Here is an 18,711-nt window from a genome sequence, read left to right as displayed (position 1 = left end):
TCTTGGCGACACACGTGACGTAGTGATTATGTGTTGGGAATGGGGCAGTCACAGCATGTGCACACACCTCCTGCCCGAGGATGACAACACAACAGAAGCGTGTGGTGGGGTCTGGTATTATAGGCCTGCTGTATACCATGAACTTACAAAACCCCGTTAAAAGCAAAATCGGAGTTGGGATCCTTACCTTGTCAGCACTGTGGACGAGAATAGTGTGTCCCGTGAGACTATGCATACAAAGTACATACCATACACACACCCACACACATACAAGCGTGTCGGATACACATGGACCAGCGAAGCGACACGAAGCACCTCAGTATTTGTTCACTTCGATGTTTTTTTTCGTTCTCTTTAACTCAACGTGCCCACACACGACCCAGCGACCGAGAAGAAGATGGATAACCGCTCTGTGTGTGTGTGTGTGTGTGTGTTTATGGGAATAAGTGTGAATGAGCCCACGATATGGATTCCCTCGATCGATAGATCGATCCCGTCGGGTGAGGGGACAAAAGCGTGCGTGCAATGATCGACCAGAGTCGGGGCGTCGTCGTCTAACGGGCAGAAAACGACAAAGATAACAACGAAAAAAAAAATGGAGAAGCTAGCAAAACTAATGTGTCCCCTCCGGAAGGAGACCCCGATCACGATTCTGCATTCGGAGACGAGAACGAACGATCGCGCAGTCGAAAAGGCAAGAAAACAGGATGGATCCCGTTTCTAATCTGTGTATACGTGTGTATGTGTGTGCGCGCGCGCGTGTATGTGTCTTTTAGGAACGATGCACGCGGGAGGTCGCTGCTCCCCTGGTAGCCCGTGTCTCGCACGAAACTTTTCGCTCCAGGAAAAAAAACGAAAAGGGGGGGCATAAAAGAACGAAGGACAAGGAAAAAAAAAGGAGAACAAAGAAAGTGAATGCAAGAAGAGAAAAAAAAGTATGGAAAACGAAAACGAACGAAGGGAACTTTCGAAATCCTGTGTCGCCTTACAACCAGATCTGTTCCCTCTGTTCTCTCTTCCTTCTTTCGTCTCTGTTTCTTCATATATATACATATATATATATATACACATTTTTTTTGTCTCTCTTCTTCGTCTATACTTGTACCAACGCACATTTCTATCAACTAATAGAACCCTCCAGCCAGACCACCACACCCGTCATTCACCCAACCACCATATTCTTTTTATTTTCCATCATTTTCTCTGATTCTTCTTCTTCCTTTTCTCTGTTTTCTTGCGTTCTTCCGTTTTTCAATCTGTCTTTATCTCTCTATTTCTCATTCTTTCTCTCTCTCTCTCTCTCTCTCTCTCTCTCTCTCTCTCTCTTTTCTCAGTTCTCTATTACGAATCTCTTGATAACCCCCGGCCCCTTTTCTTACTACTACGTCTTGCTATGTCCCGCTTTCTTTTGTTTCTAGATATTGCAGAACCTACAAAAAAAACGCACTGAGCGGAGGGGGCGCCTAAGTTCTGACAATATGAGTAAAAAGAAGTCCGGTTTCAGCAAAAGCGACCTTATTTTTAAGGTAACCCGCCCTATAACGAACGCGCGCCTAGAGCCCGCGTCCACAAACGGGGGTGCGGCACGGATTTCGGAGGGGGGTGGGGAGGGTGGGTGTGTGAACCGTGCCGGTTACCCGCCCCTCGGGACCATTATCGTCCGGCCCCGTTTTCATGAGACCCCGAGTGACTGGACGCCGATACGACCCTCCGTTCGATCCTTTGTTTACCCCCGTTCGGTCGCCGATCACGCAAACCGTGAGGGACGAGAAAAGGCTCCACTTCGCGAGCTCTTTAAACGAACGTGTTCGTTGACAGTGAACCACTGAGGATCACAGGGTGGAGGGGGGGGGGCAGGATCGCGTGAATCCGATTTTTTGTGACGTGAAAAAGTTGCGTTGTCGCCGCGACAATGAGAGGGACACACACACACACACACACACACACACGCACACACGCACGCACGCACACACACGCACATAAGAGAAAGAACCGAGTATATGCGTTATACATTGTACATGCAATGTGGTGTTTCGAGTCCCCCGGCAAGCACGAACGGTGAGGCGTCGATCGAAGCGTCCAGGAAATGAAAAAACGAATAAAACGAAAAAGAATTAAAAATGGTACCTCGTGGTCGTGGTCTCAGAAATCGGGACGCGGCGGTCCGGAGGAGGATGGACGCAGGGGCTTGTTACGCTGATTGGCTCGTTGGTTTATTACAAACATTCGCTTCTACTTTCCGCCGCATTATACATTACATATATACATATATATATACCCGCAGCAATAGGCTACCGCTTCTATACATTCACCATCGGCACCCGCCTAGCGATGAGAAAGAAACCGAAAAATAGTGTGTTTCTATTCTATCTTTTTTTTGTTATGTGTGACATGTTTACGTGTATAAATATATATCGGTCGTGAGAGAGACTTTTCGTGTTCGACATGAACGGACCCGAAGCCCCTCCCGCGGAGTTTCTTACCCCATCTTGACCATTTTTTGTTCCGCCACCGGAGCTAACACGCTTCGAGAGAGATTAAGTCCCGCGACAGAAAAAAGAAATGACGGAAAAAACCTCTGCCAAATAAAAAAGGAAAGAAAAGAAAGAAGAAATGACAATAAACGACGTCGTCGGTATCGATCGTAAATCGTCCACCATACGCGAAGTACCCTCTACTTTCTTTCTCTTTCATTCTATCTCTTTCTCTCTATTTCTCTGGTTACTCTCGCCTGATTTGCTGTGTACTCTTGTATTTCTCCGAAGTTTCCAATTCTCCGTCAACCGCTTCCACACGCCCCTCCGTCGCGGATACTGTTTTGCTTCGACCGAGACCTTGTGAATTAGGCACCACCCTCCGAAGTCCACGATCCTCTAGGACCTAGAGTCTCAGAGTTTCTCGACGTGTCTACCAACCACCTCAAAAAGAAAGAAAAGAAAAAAAAAACAGAAGAAAATACCTTGGTCCCGTTTCGGAACGGTGAGGTCCGGCAAGCAGCTGAAAGAACAAGTGGCGCCGCGCAACTTTGTTTATTTTATCAGTCCACTGTCCAAAGCACTGTCTCTTGAGAACGCTTTTTTGATCGCTAGACGGTGTGCACGATCCTTTTTGGAAACGAGCGCACGTTGATTGGGCGTCCCTTCTCTGTCGCTTATGTTGCAAATCGCCGCGCGCAATTTGTCGCCGCTGTCGGGCGATGGCCAAGTGACACTACCCTCGCGGGGTGCCATTTTGACGGGCGCGAGTCGATTTGGACCCGAGACCACGTACGATAAAGTGTTCTTTGCGTCAAGCTTTTAGGGCACAGAGGATGCTGACGCGTTTCGAAGATCCATCAAACATGAATTTTTGGTTAGGGAAGTCACTTTTCGTCGAATACACAAGCTATCCGAAAATAGGTGTAAGTCCTTGAAAAGGGTGATTCTTGGGATGATTTGAAACAATTTTTTCCTTAGCCAAAAAGTTCTCCGAGGCCTTGTTAACGAGATATCAACGAAGAACCCGGGACCAATCAGAGCGAGAGTCTGCCGGTTGAGTTCCCGCGGTAGCGTTGGCTACCAATCGCAACGCGTAGCTTACACTGCCGCGGGAACTCGGCCGGCAGACTCTCGCTCTGATTGGTCGGGGTTTTTCGTTAATATCTTGTTAACGAAGCCTCGGATACCATTTTTGCTAAGGAAAAAGTTGTTTCAAATCATCCCAGGAACCCCTCATTTCAGGGAGTCGAAGCTATTTTAGGACACCCTGTATATTAAATCAACTTACTATACTAATATTCGTGAACAAGAATGGGACGAATTCGTCGTATTTCGGCACCAAGCCCTCCAGCCCACGGAACAAACGTCAGTATCCTCGAGCCTTCTCGAGAATAAAAAAAAATAAACAAACGCACGAATACAACTATAACTATACGCGTATGAAAGCAATAAAGAAACGTTTAAACAACTCGAGGGATATAGCATCCAAAGCGAACCAGGAATCCGAGGTCAGGAACGATTCGAGGCGTGTCGAGTGGCCATCGCCTACCATCATCATAAAAACCTGCCCTAGACCCCGTCTCGTAACCCCCTCTGATCCCGCCACACGTTCCCCTGTTCGAGGCGTATCGCTGTTCTTTCCCCCCTGGACGAGTAACGAAAACGGAAATGAAACGACCCAGAAAGGAAACGGAATAACAATTAGGGCGCAGCGTATGAAGAGGTAGAGAGCTCGCCGCCTACCCTTATCGCCGCTCTGCGAACGACTTTCATCCCCTGTCTCTCTATTTCTCTCTTTCTCTCTCTTCCTGACTGTCTCGCCTCCTTTCCACGCCCGTCGAGCCTCTGTTGCTTCTCGGCCAAGAAAATGCACCCCCAACCCCTTCAACCCTCATTCACGTGATGCTGTGGCTGGCTACCTGTGTGGCTGCAAACAGGCGCAGAGAAACCGAAAAAAGACCATAAAGAAACGATAACGGGCTGAAGAGGTGGCTTGCTTCGTTGCTTAGAGCCTTGGCTTTTTCGCCGCTTGATGATTGTTTGACTTGGCAGCTGACGTTCTTCTTTTTCTATTTTTTTTTTCTTTAAATTTTCTCTCTATCTCTCCCACTCTATCTCTGTATGTCTTGTACAATGTTTCTTTCTTTCCGTTTCAATGTTCTTCTTCGATTTTTCATATGATTTCTCCCTTGCTTCCGTTTTCGTTCCTCGTTCTGTTTGAGTTCTCTCACATCGATCTCTGCTACATTCTTCCTATCATCTTTTTTGATTTTCTTTTTCCATGGTTCTTCTTCTATTTTTCTTTTCCTCACGTATGTATCATCTGCGTTCCCACCCCACCCCCTCCCCCTCCCATCCGACGCTGGAATCGGGTAAATGAGAACGGTCTCTCCGGGTGGCCCCCACGATCTCTCTAATCGCGTCCAGCCTCCGTTTTCCACGTTCTTGTTTCCGCGATTTTATTCGTTTCCCGTTTTCCCCACGCACCCGTTCCTTTCGGTTTCTCGTTTACCTCCTTTCTGTTTATTCCGTTGTTTCGTGTAAACACCACAGCCGTCACCTGTGCTCACTTGTTACTTGTAGCTCCCAACAACCCCCCTATACTCCCACCCCCCTCCGACCATTCGTTGGATCATTCATGCCTGTTTACTTTTATTTCGATTAAACGTCGAGAGTCGTTTACGAACCCAGACTGTTTTTGTCCTTTTTAAATGGGACGTGTGACTCTCTCTGATCGTAGAACAGAAGGTTGGACCGTTCAGTTGTTCTACGTACATACATATGTATATCGTTCCTTTGTTGTCTCTTTCTCTCTATCTCTACCTATCTCTCTCTCTCTCTATCTGTCTGGTAATCTTTTGTTGTTGATTTTGTTTCCGTTTCGTTTTCTCTCTTCTGTTTTTGGTTTTCTGTATCGTATGTTTGGTTTTTTCGTTTGTTTTGTCTGAATGATTCAAACCATGCGTATGCATATATCCACTATGCGCGCTCTCCCATGCGTGACCAAAAAATAAACCACGTGCCATTTTCTACCAAAAAAAAAAAAAAGGGAACAAAAAAAAGCGCGCGCCAACAGACCCCGACCAAGTGAAACCATCATCATCGACTCTGATACCATAGTAGGCGCTCTGGCGGGCGCGCGCGCGCGCCCGTGTATGTGTACCGCATGACGATGTTTGTTAGTTTGTTCGTTCTATCTTGTTTTTATTGTTCTGTTGGTTGGTTTGGTTATTAATGCCAAGGTAATGTATTGATAACTAGTTGTGGTACTAGCAGTAAGATTTTTATTCATCGCCCCATTAAACACAATCACCCTCGCCCCCCCCCCCTGCCCCAAGTAATTTGTTAACCCGTAATTCTGCAGTAGAAGCAGAAACAACACCCTATCGACATTATGTGTACACCATCGACCTTGTCTGTACAACATCGACCATCATGATAAAGACGCCGTCGCGACAATCGCGTTCTTAACCCTTTCGATGTTTATGTCGAGTACATGCGTCATGAAAAAATGTAATTTCTTTGGTTTAATGACGAGCATACTGCGCCATTAAGTAAACAAAAAATTGCATTTGCTATTTAAAGTAAAATTTAGGTGAGAAATATTTGAAATTTCAACACAATTTAGACTATTTCTTGTCGAAAAAAGAATAGAAAAAAAATATAAAAAAACACGATATATACAGCAGTATAATTCACGAGGGCTGTTTGATAAGGCAGTGACCCTTTTATTAACAGATGGCCCTCAAGTCGCAAGAGTAATTTTGTTATTTTATTACAGATTCTTCTCGATTATCTTCAGAGAAATGCTTCAGACCCTCGTAAATTCGTTTTTTGCCCGAAGTCCGAGCATCGGCAATAGAAGCAAGGGGACAAAGAAGTACATATGTGCTTGACCCCCCCCCCCCAGTGGTGGGGATAGCACTTGGACAATAATCGTGTAGAACAAGCCAGACAATAATCGAGAGGAGTCTGTAGAATTTATATCAATTTTACAGTAAATTCATTTCACTCTGCTTTTGTCGAGTATACTCGTTATAGCTTATAAATAATTAAGCAAACAAGTGCACATTTTAAAAATGAAATGAAACACTTAAAGGGTTAAACAGGCGTGGATTGTCCAAGGCCCTGTGTGTATAGCGATGGGTCTGTGAACACACGGTCCAAACGTGCTTCGCGATTCTCAAACAACAAAATGTTCGACGCAAACTGTGTGTTCGGTCGTTTCGAATAGTTCGAATATTTCGAATATTTCGAACGTTTCGCAAACTAAACCGATCACTGTCCGAAGAATTTCGAACACTTTTGAATCGGTTTCTATTTACTTATCGCTACCTGTGTATTACCGGTTCACATATCCGTTTCGATCGAAATCGAATGACGATTCGTCCAGGATCTCCTCGATCCTCGCGCTTTTTTCAGCATACTCTCTCGATCCCTCGTGGCACCAATTCTCGCAAAAGTGAGAAATCTGAGCACTGGGGTCCATTTCATTGCCCGCCAATGCCCCCCCTCCCTTCTCACGCTGCATTTGTTCTTGATCGTCGCCATTTGATTTCGAAACAAAATCATTCGCGTATCATTGGATTCAGCGACATCTCCGATCGCATTGATGCATAAAAATGTCAATAAATCAAACTCAGACCTAGTCATCGGATACAATTTTGAAGAACAATTTCACAATTATTTCCAAGAATTATTTCAAACGATTAGAAAGTAAAATAACATGTTATTTGAAATAATATTTCAAATAATATCATTTGAGAAGTGCCCAGGTCTGGTTCGGAACGCGTATCACCTAGGGATTCGTGTTTGCTTTTGGGGCGCGTCCGCGAACACGTGTGCTGTGTACATACCCAACGATACGCACCTATCATCGAACCACCTGTATTACCGATCCTTAGACTCTTTAGGCCCTTGGATCGATTGGAGAGCGCAGGAAGTAACCTCGACGAGTATCGAGCTAAATTGACGCGTTTCTTTTGTTTGTTTTTTACAACGGTTAAGAAACGATTGCTTAGTTCTGTTTATGACGCCTGCAGTAGAATAATCTAAGTCGATTCACGTTTCGTGTTCCATGTCATCCGCTACTGTAAGATACTGTTGCACTAATCCGAATCTTACAGTGTTCATATTTTTCCTGTAGAAAAAAATAAAATTGCCCGGAAATACAGGAAAAATTATTCTCCGATGTAAACGATACCACGGGGCTTCGTAAATAATTTTCAGAGCGCGGCCTCGTAAAGGATAAAAACGCAAGAAAAAAAAAACGAGAGTATAGTCGGCTTCATCCGCGTTTTTGAAATTCAAATTGCGCCCCGCCTTAGATCCGAGCGGCGGTCGAATTACATGAATAATTCGCCGCTGCGAAATTTTCTCGACACGTTCGAGCGCGGAAAAAAAAATGGCGATCGTCGAAGGTTTTGTTCCGTTCTCGCGCTAATGAATCTTTAATCGGTACAATTAGATCGATTGCAATAAATCTCCTATTTGATACGTTCGATTAATTCCGTCGGTAGCGCCAGACTCGTCAATATCGAGAAGCAAATCGAAAATCGGCGCGAAGCAGCTCCTGAATGCCGGGAAAATACGTCTTTTGGGTTCGTGGAGTTCACTCGAATTAACGCTATGGATGACTGCCTAGGACTATTTCGGAATAATCGAAGTCAGTCAATTTTTTCGTGCAAGTTAACTGCACTAAATATGAGACCACATTTATATTTGAGGAGATATCGGGCAATAGAAGGGGAACAAATTAAAAATAGTTATGCTACTATATTCGTCGCTCGGGTTCTTAATTGTTCTACCTCCACTAGTCTGTAAACTGAGAAAACTATGTTTAAAATTTAGGAAGTTTAATATTACAAAAGTGAGAAAGTAGTGAAATAATCAAACACACTATAATATCTACTACTGAATAGTTATTTATTACAATATTCAACAAAATTTTATCTTATTATCAATATAAATATTTAATTGTTAGCATTCGGTATTCGCCAAAATATGTATGTACTCCTATCCGAGGCCTGCCAATTTTTCGAATTTCCACGTTCAAGAGAATATTTGTTGGAATTCGATTCCGGATGTTCGTCGTGATATCGAACAGGTGGTAGCTCGCCCTCGTCGGAGTACTTCCTGCGTTCTCCAGCTTCTTTTACTTTAGAAACGGACGTAGATTCCCATATCGTGCTTATGGCGTACTGTTCAGCCACAGAACACACAGGTTTGCTGTTGATGTTACAGTCAATCGGATCGCGATCGGCGACATGTGGCCGTCGATCGTCTGTTTAGACGCCGTGGACAGTTTCTGAACAGCCGTCCGGCCTATAAGCGGGTCTGCGAATCTTGGCCAGCAGTGCAGATTGTTGACACATACGTATATATGTATAAATATATGGAATTATAAAAATATATATATATATATATATATATATATATATATATATATATATATATACATATATAAATATACATTGTATAGGTTCATATTTTTGTTTCTTCTGTTAGAGCATACGTAGAGTAATCATTATTATAAACGTTTTTTAGGTTACGTTGACTTGTTCTTTTGTGTGCAACGTGATGCGTATTTTTCCAATGTAGCATGCTTTTTTGGACTTGTGAGAACTGAAAACCCGGAAGTATGAACAGCGAAGACTACTTAGCTGAGAAACAATACAAAGCAACACTGAAACCGTTCACGTTCAGAGCCGAATCGCGTCATCTGGTTGCGTCGAACATTCATTGCAAAAAGACTGTTTACACGGTCGAGTCCATGGAACGTCGTCTGATCACATCTGGCTCGAGTTTAGTTTCGAGTTACGTTCGAGTAACGTTCGAACGTCTGAGAATGTTTCGATTCGAATATATATGAAAAAACGGTGGTTTATAATGTTGTAGAATTGTTTCAAGATGACTCGTTTCGACTTGGACGACGGAACAATTAGGTAGTTTACAGAATGGTCTTCGGCTCAGACTCTTGGATAACAATTACTAATAATAGTTTTTGACAATGTTGTCCAGTGAATTGATTAATTTGACGCGTTTCTGTACCACACTTGCTTTACCTTTTGTTTGCTGTGTACACTACGCAACCGGAAGCTTTTGGGTAACGACAGATGTTCCTTAACCGGTGTTGTGAAGAACACACAGAACCCACGGCTGGCTGTTCGTTCGACACGAGAATAAACCGTTTGTCGTTGTTGTTGGCAGTTCCTGAATATGGCATCGGTGTTCATGCGGATTTTTAACCTGATTTGCATGATGCTCCTGATCGGCCACTGGAGTGGCTGCCTGCAATTCCTGGTTCCTATGCTCCAAGGGTTTCCTAGTAACTCATGGGTCGCCATTAACGAGTTGCAAGTAAGTATTACTTTCAACCACAAACTTCATCCAGCCTGTCAATTTACCTACCCCTTCAATGGTTGGGAAAGTATTTTCACTTTTATATCGACGGAAAGTATTTCGGTCGATGATTCTTGGTTTAGCTACTGGTCTCCGAATTTTGTTCTTTCACTGTCGCCGCCTGGCGGAGAATTTTAGAAGCTCTAGATGTTTGAATAAACAGTATCGAAAAAGTACCATGGAGTTGGTCGTTAAAAGTGTTTACAAAATAGTCGTTGTCGAATTATTCATCCCCGAGGGACGAGAGTCGTCTCTGCAGTTAAGGGTTAAAAGCCCAGGGCTTGAAATGATTCCGAAAATAACTATTTCACACTGTTATTTGCAGGTTCCAATTGAAACAGTTATGAAAAACCTTTATTCTGAATAACTGTTACATGGAAGAACCTAAATTTCAGACTATGTATATGCATAGTCTAAAATTTGGGTTCTTCGCAATTGTTTCAAGAACCTAAATCGGTATCATAACAGTTTTCATACATAGAACGAAGCTTTTTGGGAATTCCTTTGAAGCCATGGGAATAATAGTTTACAGATTTTGTTATCATAGGCAAACGTAGCACAGATGTAACGTGAGCCCAGTGACTCATGTGTCGCCGACATAATGTCTCTGCTCTGATTTTTTTTCCAGGACTCATTCTGGTTGGAACAGTACTCGTGGGCCCTTTTCAAAGCCATGTCGCACATGCTCTGCATAGGATACGGAAGGTTCCCGCCGCAGTCCTTGACCGACATGTGGCTCACGATGCTCAGCATGATCAGCGGTGCTACCTGTTACGCGCTGTTCCTCGGACACGCGACGAATCTCATTCAATCTCTCGATTCCTCGAGAAGACAATACCGCGAGAAGGTAAACAACATGTAGGAATTTGACTAACAAGAGAGGCTAACGTCAATTTTATCTATGTTGAGAAGCAAATCATAACGTCACAAAGGCGTAAGGGAGACCAGGGAGAAACGTAACAATTTGGTTTCTTTTTTTGAGTCTGTGATATTTAAATTTTATAGAATTTGTTGGTGATAACTGAGGTGTGGGAAAAATGAAATGTTTGTATAAAGATGAATGGTGACGATTGTTGGTCGATTTGCATTTGTTTAATAACAATAGTTACGTTCGTCCCGTGTCATCCCCAAATCCCTTTCGCGATTCCGACATCAAAAGTCCTCGAAGGAACGTACCAGAAATTAATCGTCTGTCTTGCTCGCAACATCAGGTGAAGCAAGTGGAGGAATACATGGCCTACCGGAAGTTACCGCGCGAAATGAGACAGAGGATCACGGAGTACTTCGAGCACCGTTACCAAGGGAAATTCTTCGACGAGGAATTGATTCTCGGCGAGTTGTCGGAGAAACTGAGAGAAGTACGCCGAACGGGAACAACCTGGCTTCACCCAGAGTTGTGTCCGCTCGATCCCTTTGTCGCGACACGTTCTACTCTCTTTTTCGTATTTTTTCTGTTTCGCTATTTCAGGACGTGATCAACTACAACTGCAGATCGCTGGTCGCCTCCGTGCCGTTCTTCGCCAATGCCGATTCGAACTTCGTTTCGGACGTCGTCACGAAACTTAGATACGAGGTCTTCCAACCAGGTATAACACCGAATCGTCGTTTTTCGTTTCTTCGCCGAGAATGTTCTATCCCTCCTTCCCTCCTCGTTGCATCGACATTACAGGACATAATCATTAATCGCATCTTGTTAAGAGGCGCCGCGAAGAGAACAGATCCACGTAACAGTCTCTTAAGTGAACTAAATTGAGGCCACAGAAAAACTGTACACGGTCTTCGAAACCATGAGTCACCTACGTTCTATCTCTGTTCCGTTGGCATTTTGATCGGTTCAGCTGGTTCGGCCGATTCGTCGGAATTTCCAAGACAACGATATGCGACGATCTCTGGATCATTCGCTGACAACGACCATTTCCCTGTAATGCACAGAAATTGCGGTTGTAGTTTCGATTAATGATACCGAAACCGTTCCATTGATTCCAGTCAGAAAATTATGATACCGTATCGAATAGAACCGAAAAATAGAATAGAATCTTTTTAAATATCATTAACATGTATCGTTATCAAAACTTACTACCAAGTACCTAAAATTTCGATACCATTCGATACTTCCCATTTGACTGCTTTAGTATCGAATCGTTCGAATATCATTAACGTGTATCAGTATCGAAACATGTTACCAAATACCTAAAATTTCGATATCTTTCGATACTTTCCATTTGTGTACTTTAGTATCGAACTGTTCGAATGATAGTCAACACGTATCGGTATCGAGATTGTCATAGATCGTAGAACAAGAACATGACGCCTGGTGGGGGCGGGCGGTGGTTGAACGTTTCAGGTGACATCATCATCAAGGAAGGCACGATCGGATCGAAAATGTATTTCATCCAAGAGGGAATAGTCGATATCGTGATGGCGAGCGGGGAGGTCGCGACCTCGCTCTCTGATGGCTCGTATTTCGGCGAGATTTGCCTGCTGACGAACGCGAGGAGGGTCGCATCGGTCCGCGCGGAGACCTACTGCAATCTCTTCAGCCTCTCGGTGGATCATTTCAACGCCGTATTGGACCAGTATCCGTTAATGCGCAGAACGATGGAGAGCGTTGCCGCCGAGAGGTATAAGCTTTGGTTAGGTTTGTTCTATCGAGTTGGTGTGCTACTAGATGTCAATCATCACTCCCCACCTCCATGTCGACTTTTTTTGAGCATTGTGTACTGTCCGACCGCGCCGCTGTTTCTCGAGTATCAATCATTCTTCTTGCTGTCCGAGCATTATGTCATGGTCAAAGGCTTCTCTTCTTTCTCTTTAACATTGTTACTCAATATATATTATAATTTCCTCTTTGTACCGCGCTGATTCTCGAACTCGATGTGCTTGTTTTCTTACATACACATTTACACGACACAGAATGATACTTTGCGCCGGTATATGTTATACGTATACACATATATATGTATGTATGTGCGGGGTGTACCACGTGAGTGTCGCCGCGAAATTTTGAGAATTTCCTTGAACTCTTGTCCGGGAATGATAATATGGTAAAAATATGGTAAATGTTAAAGAAACAAAATTGTAATATCACGTTATTCAAAACCAAATATTTCTTTGGTCGTATGCAAATAATTTGGGAATCAATGGGTTGAATATTGTTTGACTTTTGTTTATTGCGATTGTTAGTTTGGTGTCGGTTCACGGAAATTCCAGAAGTTTCGTCGCGACGGAGCGACACACTGTACATACATACAGTAAAAAAAAAACGAACGAATATGAGAACACTCGTGTTTTTCTACGTGACAGTGCAGAATCTTTTGGGGGAGAAAGTTTTACAACGAGAGAGCGCACTAACTTGCGAACAATGGGACGCGTATCTATCGGATACGCGTTCGTAATGAGTTGAGAGGGTTAAAAACGAACAAAATATTTTTGTTCTTGTTCCTTTTTCTTTTTCTTTTTTTATTCTCTGTTCGAAATCTCCGTTCCACGTTTCGGGGCGTACCCCGTCGAACTTACGCGGGTTTATACATAATGCGATCCGGTCGATATTGCCGTGTGATACATCGCGACAGAATATACTTATATTTCTACACTCTCGACACATTCACTACATAATAATGTTATATTGATAAGTTTGCATAACATACTTTATAAATCAGTTGGATTCTCTTTTGCTGCGTCGCTGCGGAGTCACATTTATCGTCCCGCGACAGTCACGTCGGGCATCTTTCAAAATGCAAATATTATATCAAAATTGAATATTGATGTTCTTTCAGTCGGAACGGAGTCGAACAGGAAAAATAAAATATTTCTGGGTGGAAATTATACGAAGGTGTCATAGCTAAAATGGTTACAAGCTGTGTTTTCTTCGGGGCTGGTTAAAAGTAGCGTAAGAAATATTTCCTTTCTAGTGATTACTGTAAGATATTAGAGTTCTTACATGTCTCAGTCAGCTCCAAAGGAAAAATATATCTACTGAAATGTCACTTTCATGCTAGGGAAAAATTTAGAACGAAAACAAATAAGATTATCCTTGCATTTTTTTAATATTATTTATAAGTAGTTCAACAAATAGGTGAATTTGGTTATGTATATTGTATTTACTAAAGAAAAAGTCCCTATAGGTAGCTTAACTTATTCGGCTGTCAAAGTAGGATGTTACCCATTAAAAAAGATGGAGGACAAAACATTTCTTTTCATCCTCTATACCGAGGTCACATAACGCACGGTAACAAATCAAAAAGTCTCGAAGGAAACACATACAGGGTGTTCCAAAATAGTTGTAAGTCCTTGAAGGGGTGATTCCTGAGATGATTTGAAACAAATGTTTCGTTAAGGAAAAAGGTTGTTCCCAATTACCCCAGGAATCACCCCTTTCAAGGATTTACGCCTATTTTAAGACAACCTGTATAGGTACATGTGACTCTTTATCCGACACACTTTGTATATTCGATAAAGAGACCCACACATAATCTTTATAGACATTTACGAATATACATATAATATACGGAAACCGGTGATAAGAACACTATTGGAGCCGATCCAAACGATGGCTCGCGCGTTCTCCACGTCTCTAATATTCAATTCGGGATGTGACTCTGCGCGACGCCTTTCAAAGCTGTTGACTTCCTTTTACCCAATCTTGTACCACCTCACATTGTAAAACCTTTAGCGGTGCAAGTGGTAATTAGAGCAAATAATACAACTCTGTTGCTAGTCGTGGCGGGATAATAATCATTTCTGGGTTAGGGTAAACCTGTCTGTACTGCTAAACGGTTTGTAAGTCTAAACATTCTGTTGTGAGTAATCGTGGGTCGTGTTCCGTGCGACATTCCCTACGCTTAATTATGCTCTCGTTGTAGGTTGAACAAAATTGGTAAGAACCCAAACCTGGTGGCCCATCGGGAGGAGGATCTTGGCAGCGAGTCAAAAACGATAAACGCTGTCGTGAACGCGCTCGCGGAGCAGGCCGCACACGCCAGCGGCAGCGAAGAATCGGTAAATACAGTTCTCCGACGATATTGTTTGAAAATATGAAATATGAACCGTTCTCGTTGCTTCGAATTCGACATCGATAATCGATCGAAACGATCCTTTGATAAAATATCTTATTTGAGACGTATTGTCCCGTCGGTCTCGAAAAGATTAAAGAAACACTCATCCCATAGAAACGACGGTAGACGACGTTAGACGGGCATTTAACAGCGACACATCGGTTGTCTACAATAGAAAATATTCTTTTTCAGGTGCACAGCATGGAGCTGAGAACCCTTCCAGGTCGCCTGTTACCCAGACCGAAGTCTGAGAACAATTTCGCGAGCCAAGAGCTCTCCAGGGAGGGACGAAAGATCTTCCACAAGAGCGACACGTTCCACAAGGACTCGTATCAATGACGACACTCGTTATACTAGCATACAGAGAGATATTAAAACGGCTCCATGCGAAGAGAAGGAAGAAAGAAAGTCGGTGGTGGTATGCGCGCACCCCGTCGATCGGATCAATTTGGCCGTAGGGCTGTCTTTTTAAGCCCGGATTCTGGACGCTAACTCTAGTGAAGCAAGTCTATACATAGATATACGCAATGCCAAGTAGTCCTCTAGCGATCGGTTTCTAGCGCCTTCTTATATTAACCGTGACGGCAACGTTTGTCCAGAATCCGCGCGTGAAACCCGTGGGCCCGGGGCCAAAATTGGTCAGACTTCTCCAATGGCGACACAGGTGTGATCGTGGATCCGGGGTTTAAACCGGCCGTCCCGTATCACGGCGAATAAAAACTCGATTTCAAGAGCAATAAAATAGGCGACCGAAATACACAAACCACTACGGGATGCGTAGGAACCGAGGTGGGTCTGACACGTTGGAGGTGGGGGGGACATTCGTAGGTCAGTCCCCCTGGTGGTCTAGGAGTGTGTTCGCAAAACCGAAAGCAAAAGGTAGTATCGGTGTTAAGGCGGGCTGTGTCGCCGGTTGGAGAACACGGAGCCATTTCCTCTGCCGCGAGAGTCTCTTCACCCGATAAAAGTCGACGGAAGCGTGAGTGTGTGTGTACGTGTATGTGTGTGGTGTGTGTGTGTATGTGTGTGTGTGTGTGTGTGTCCGTGCACAGCGAAACGAAACAAAAAAAGCGACAAAACGCGCGACAACGGACGAAGATCCTCTTCTAACGGACGACGAACGTGCCAGGCCTAGAAAGTTTATATAGAGAGCGTGTGTAAGTCCGTCGCGGTGCCAGGCGTGTGAATCCTAATGAAACCACGAAAGGCAACAAGGCGTGTGATAGAGAAAGAGAAAGAGAGACAATGATGATGATGCGTGTGATTCTCTGTGATTTTACGAGTGTTCGAACGGACGACGTTTACGCGGCGCTCAAGGAAGATTTACGGTGAAGAGGAGGGGGACAAAGTAACAGAAAGAGAACATAACCTATATATACATATATAATACGATTACACACTTTTGTTTTCTTTCATTTATAAAAAGGGACTAACCGCAGAGAAGGAGGTACACGATGTTTGTGGGGACGGAAAACGTTTGTTATTCAGTCCGTTAATGTGTTTCAACCCGCGTTGTTATCCGGTGAGAGCAAAAAAAATCTGTTGGTGATATCGTAGTGTGTGGGGGAGGCGTCAGAGGGAGTCGAAGAATCGGAACGAAGGCACAAGATGACGGCGCCCCGCAGTTGCAATCGTACGAAGCAGCGAAGAGGTGCTCGCGCATCTGGAAGGTCAAGAGGAATTCCCCCAGTTTCGGAACTAGCTTCTTTCGAATATAGCCGCCGGTTTATTTTCACGTTTAAAAACAACCGCAACGTTTTGAATCGCTTCGGGGGAGCGTGGCGGGGAACGCTGTAATGGTAAAAATTGTTGTTGTGCCGTAGAACAAACGGATGTGGAAACACGAGAATTGGTGTCGCAGCCTTTTTTGGTTTTGTTTTCGGAGAAGACCGTCCTGTGGAACGAGCACATCCGATCTACTGGAGCCAGGATGTAATGTAAAGGTAAATGAACCGTTTCGATTGGGGGGTATGATCAAGTTGTTCTAAATATGAGAAAGAAAGAGAGAAAGAGAGATTGAGCGAGAGAAAGAAAGAGAGAAAGTGAGAATAATATTGTAAAAGTCTAACCAAAGGCCCAAAGACCGTGTTTACTTGTTGAGTGTTCTTTGGGCTGCCACGACTAAAAAACAAAAGACGTCAATGAATGAAAGAAGAATAAAAAAGAAAACCAGTACATATTAAGGCCGGGCCGCGGGAGGAAGTACCTTTTTATCGAGGCGAAAGACGCGATGTACTATAAGAGACGAAAAAGCTATAAATATTATGTAATAAATTATTATTATTGTTACGATTATCATTGCAATGATTACTACATCCACTACCGCATAAAACTAGGGACAGAGTTAATACAACGTACATGAGAATAAACACACACGCAGGACACACGTACAGGACAGGTCACAGAGGGACACACAAGGGTGTGTTTACGCGCACGTGTCACTTACGCACAGTGGTCCAGAATCGAAATTTAGCAGCTCCGAATGGTCAAAATCATTTTCTATCGTTTCCCAAAAGCAATATTCACATCGATATACATATTATTACCAATATATATTATTACCAAAGGATAATTTGTTTCATGTATCACTGTTCTCCTTACATCCCATTCGTATCATCGATCTCAGTCAGGAATATAAAAACAATTTCCCACAAAATTCATACATTCACGAAGGATATCGAGAAACTGTTAAGCGAACGATGACGTCATCGAAAGAGGATCCCTAAAATTTACGAAACTTTTTAAAGAAGCTTGCTGGGCTGCTGAATTTCGATTCTGGACCACTGTGTGTTTTACGTGTGGTGGCGTGCACGCACGCGTATATATAAACACCGCGTATAAAAGTATTATGCATAGTGGTCGAATACCGTGTTGCAAGATATTATGTAATCTTTCGACTGTAACTTGCGTGGGAGGGCTGAAATACCGACAACAACACCAATATTATTACTTACGGGAGAGTGTGTCACGTGACCCATCCCAGCCCCCCCCCCCAAAAAAATCCACCCTCCTCCCCGGGGCTTCTTCTAAATTGGGTTTTGAAATCGGTTGGTACCTTTAGAGGCAACAAAAAAGCGGACACGTTCTCCGAAGTCAATTGACCAAACAGCTCCATTCGTCTAGCAGTGGTCGTGTTATTTTTGTAGCTGTTGAATGCATCCACTCTAGCGGTGACGATGATTCTTTGCTGATTCGAAAGTTTAACGTGACTGTTGAAGTTTCTAATATTTCTATTGTACTAGTAAGCGGATGGAGGTGGTGGTGCCTGCCCCCCCCCCCACGGTTCCGAATAATACATTTGCCTCGGGCTTTTGTGGCTCCTGAAATCGTGATCAACGCGCAGTTTCTCGTGAAATTAACGTAAAAGTCCTCGTTCTGACAATTACACCCACCAGATGATAAAAAAAAAATGATTTTCTTGAATTTAATTTTGAAAAGCAAATTTTTGGTCATTCGAGTCGTTAACCCTTAATCAAAGCATTCCGACTAGTAACAGCCGTCCATTCGATATATGGACCAGATGCTCGAAGGGTTGACAAAACATCGATTATTATTCTTGCACGTTTCCAGGGGCCACCGGTGCTCGGCTGGCTACTCAACAGAACGGAAGTCGCGTCTGTTAACAAAAATACTCTTCTTTACACGAATTCCCTGTAAGAGTCTAATTTTAATAGCAATGTCGCTTGTTACTTTGGACGTACACTCTTAACACTTTTCACCGATGACACATGTATATATATATATATATATATATGTATATGTGTATGTATATATATATA

The 18,711-nt window shown here is 43.4% G+C and overlaps 1 protein-coding gene across 1 annotated transcript in view; it reads left to right on the top strand.

The window, feature by feature from the left end:
* LOC107186014 (potassium/sodium hyperpolarization-activated cyclic nucleotide-gated channel 2) overlaps positions 1-17,225 on the top strand; it is a 71,722-nt gene extending 54,497 nt beyond the window's left edge. Inside the window, exons 6-13 of the mRNA XM_015573807.1 lie at positions 1,419-1,526; positions 9,687-9,836; positions 10,507-10,725; positions 11,090-11,236; positions 11,347-11,464; positions 12,223-12,499; positions 14,741-14,876; positions 15,125-17,225. Coding sequence (XP_015429293.1) covers positions 1,419-1,526; positions 9,687-9,836; positions 10,507-10,725; positions 11,090-11,236; positions 11,347-11,464; positions 12,223-12,499; positions 14,741-14,876; positions 15,125-15,271 — 1,302 coding nt within the window. The 3' untranslated portion in view covers positions 15,272-17,225. The remainder of the gene's footprint in view (positions 1-1,418; positions 1,527-9,686; positions 9,837-10,506; positions 10,726-11,089; positions 11,237-11,346; positions 11,465-12,222; positions 12,500-14,740; positions 14,877-15,124) is intronic.
* Positions 17,226-18,711: the final 1,486 nt, after the last annotated feature.

Source organism: Dufourea novaeangliae, unplaced genomic scaffold (assembly GCF_001272555.1).
Source record: "Dufourea novaeangliae isolate 0120121106 unplaced genomic scaffold, ASM127255v1 scaffold54, whole genome shotgun sequence".
In the NCBI taxonomy this organism is placed as follows: domain Eukaryota; kingdom Metazoa; phylum Arthropoda; class Insecta; order Hymenoptera; family Halictidae; genus Dufourea; species Dufourea novaeangliae.
This window is presented reverse-complemented; position numbering and strand designations above follow the sequence as displayed.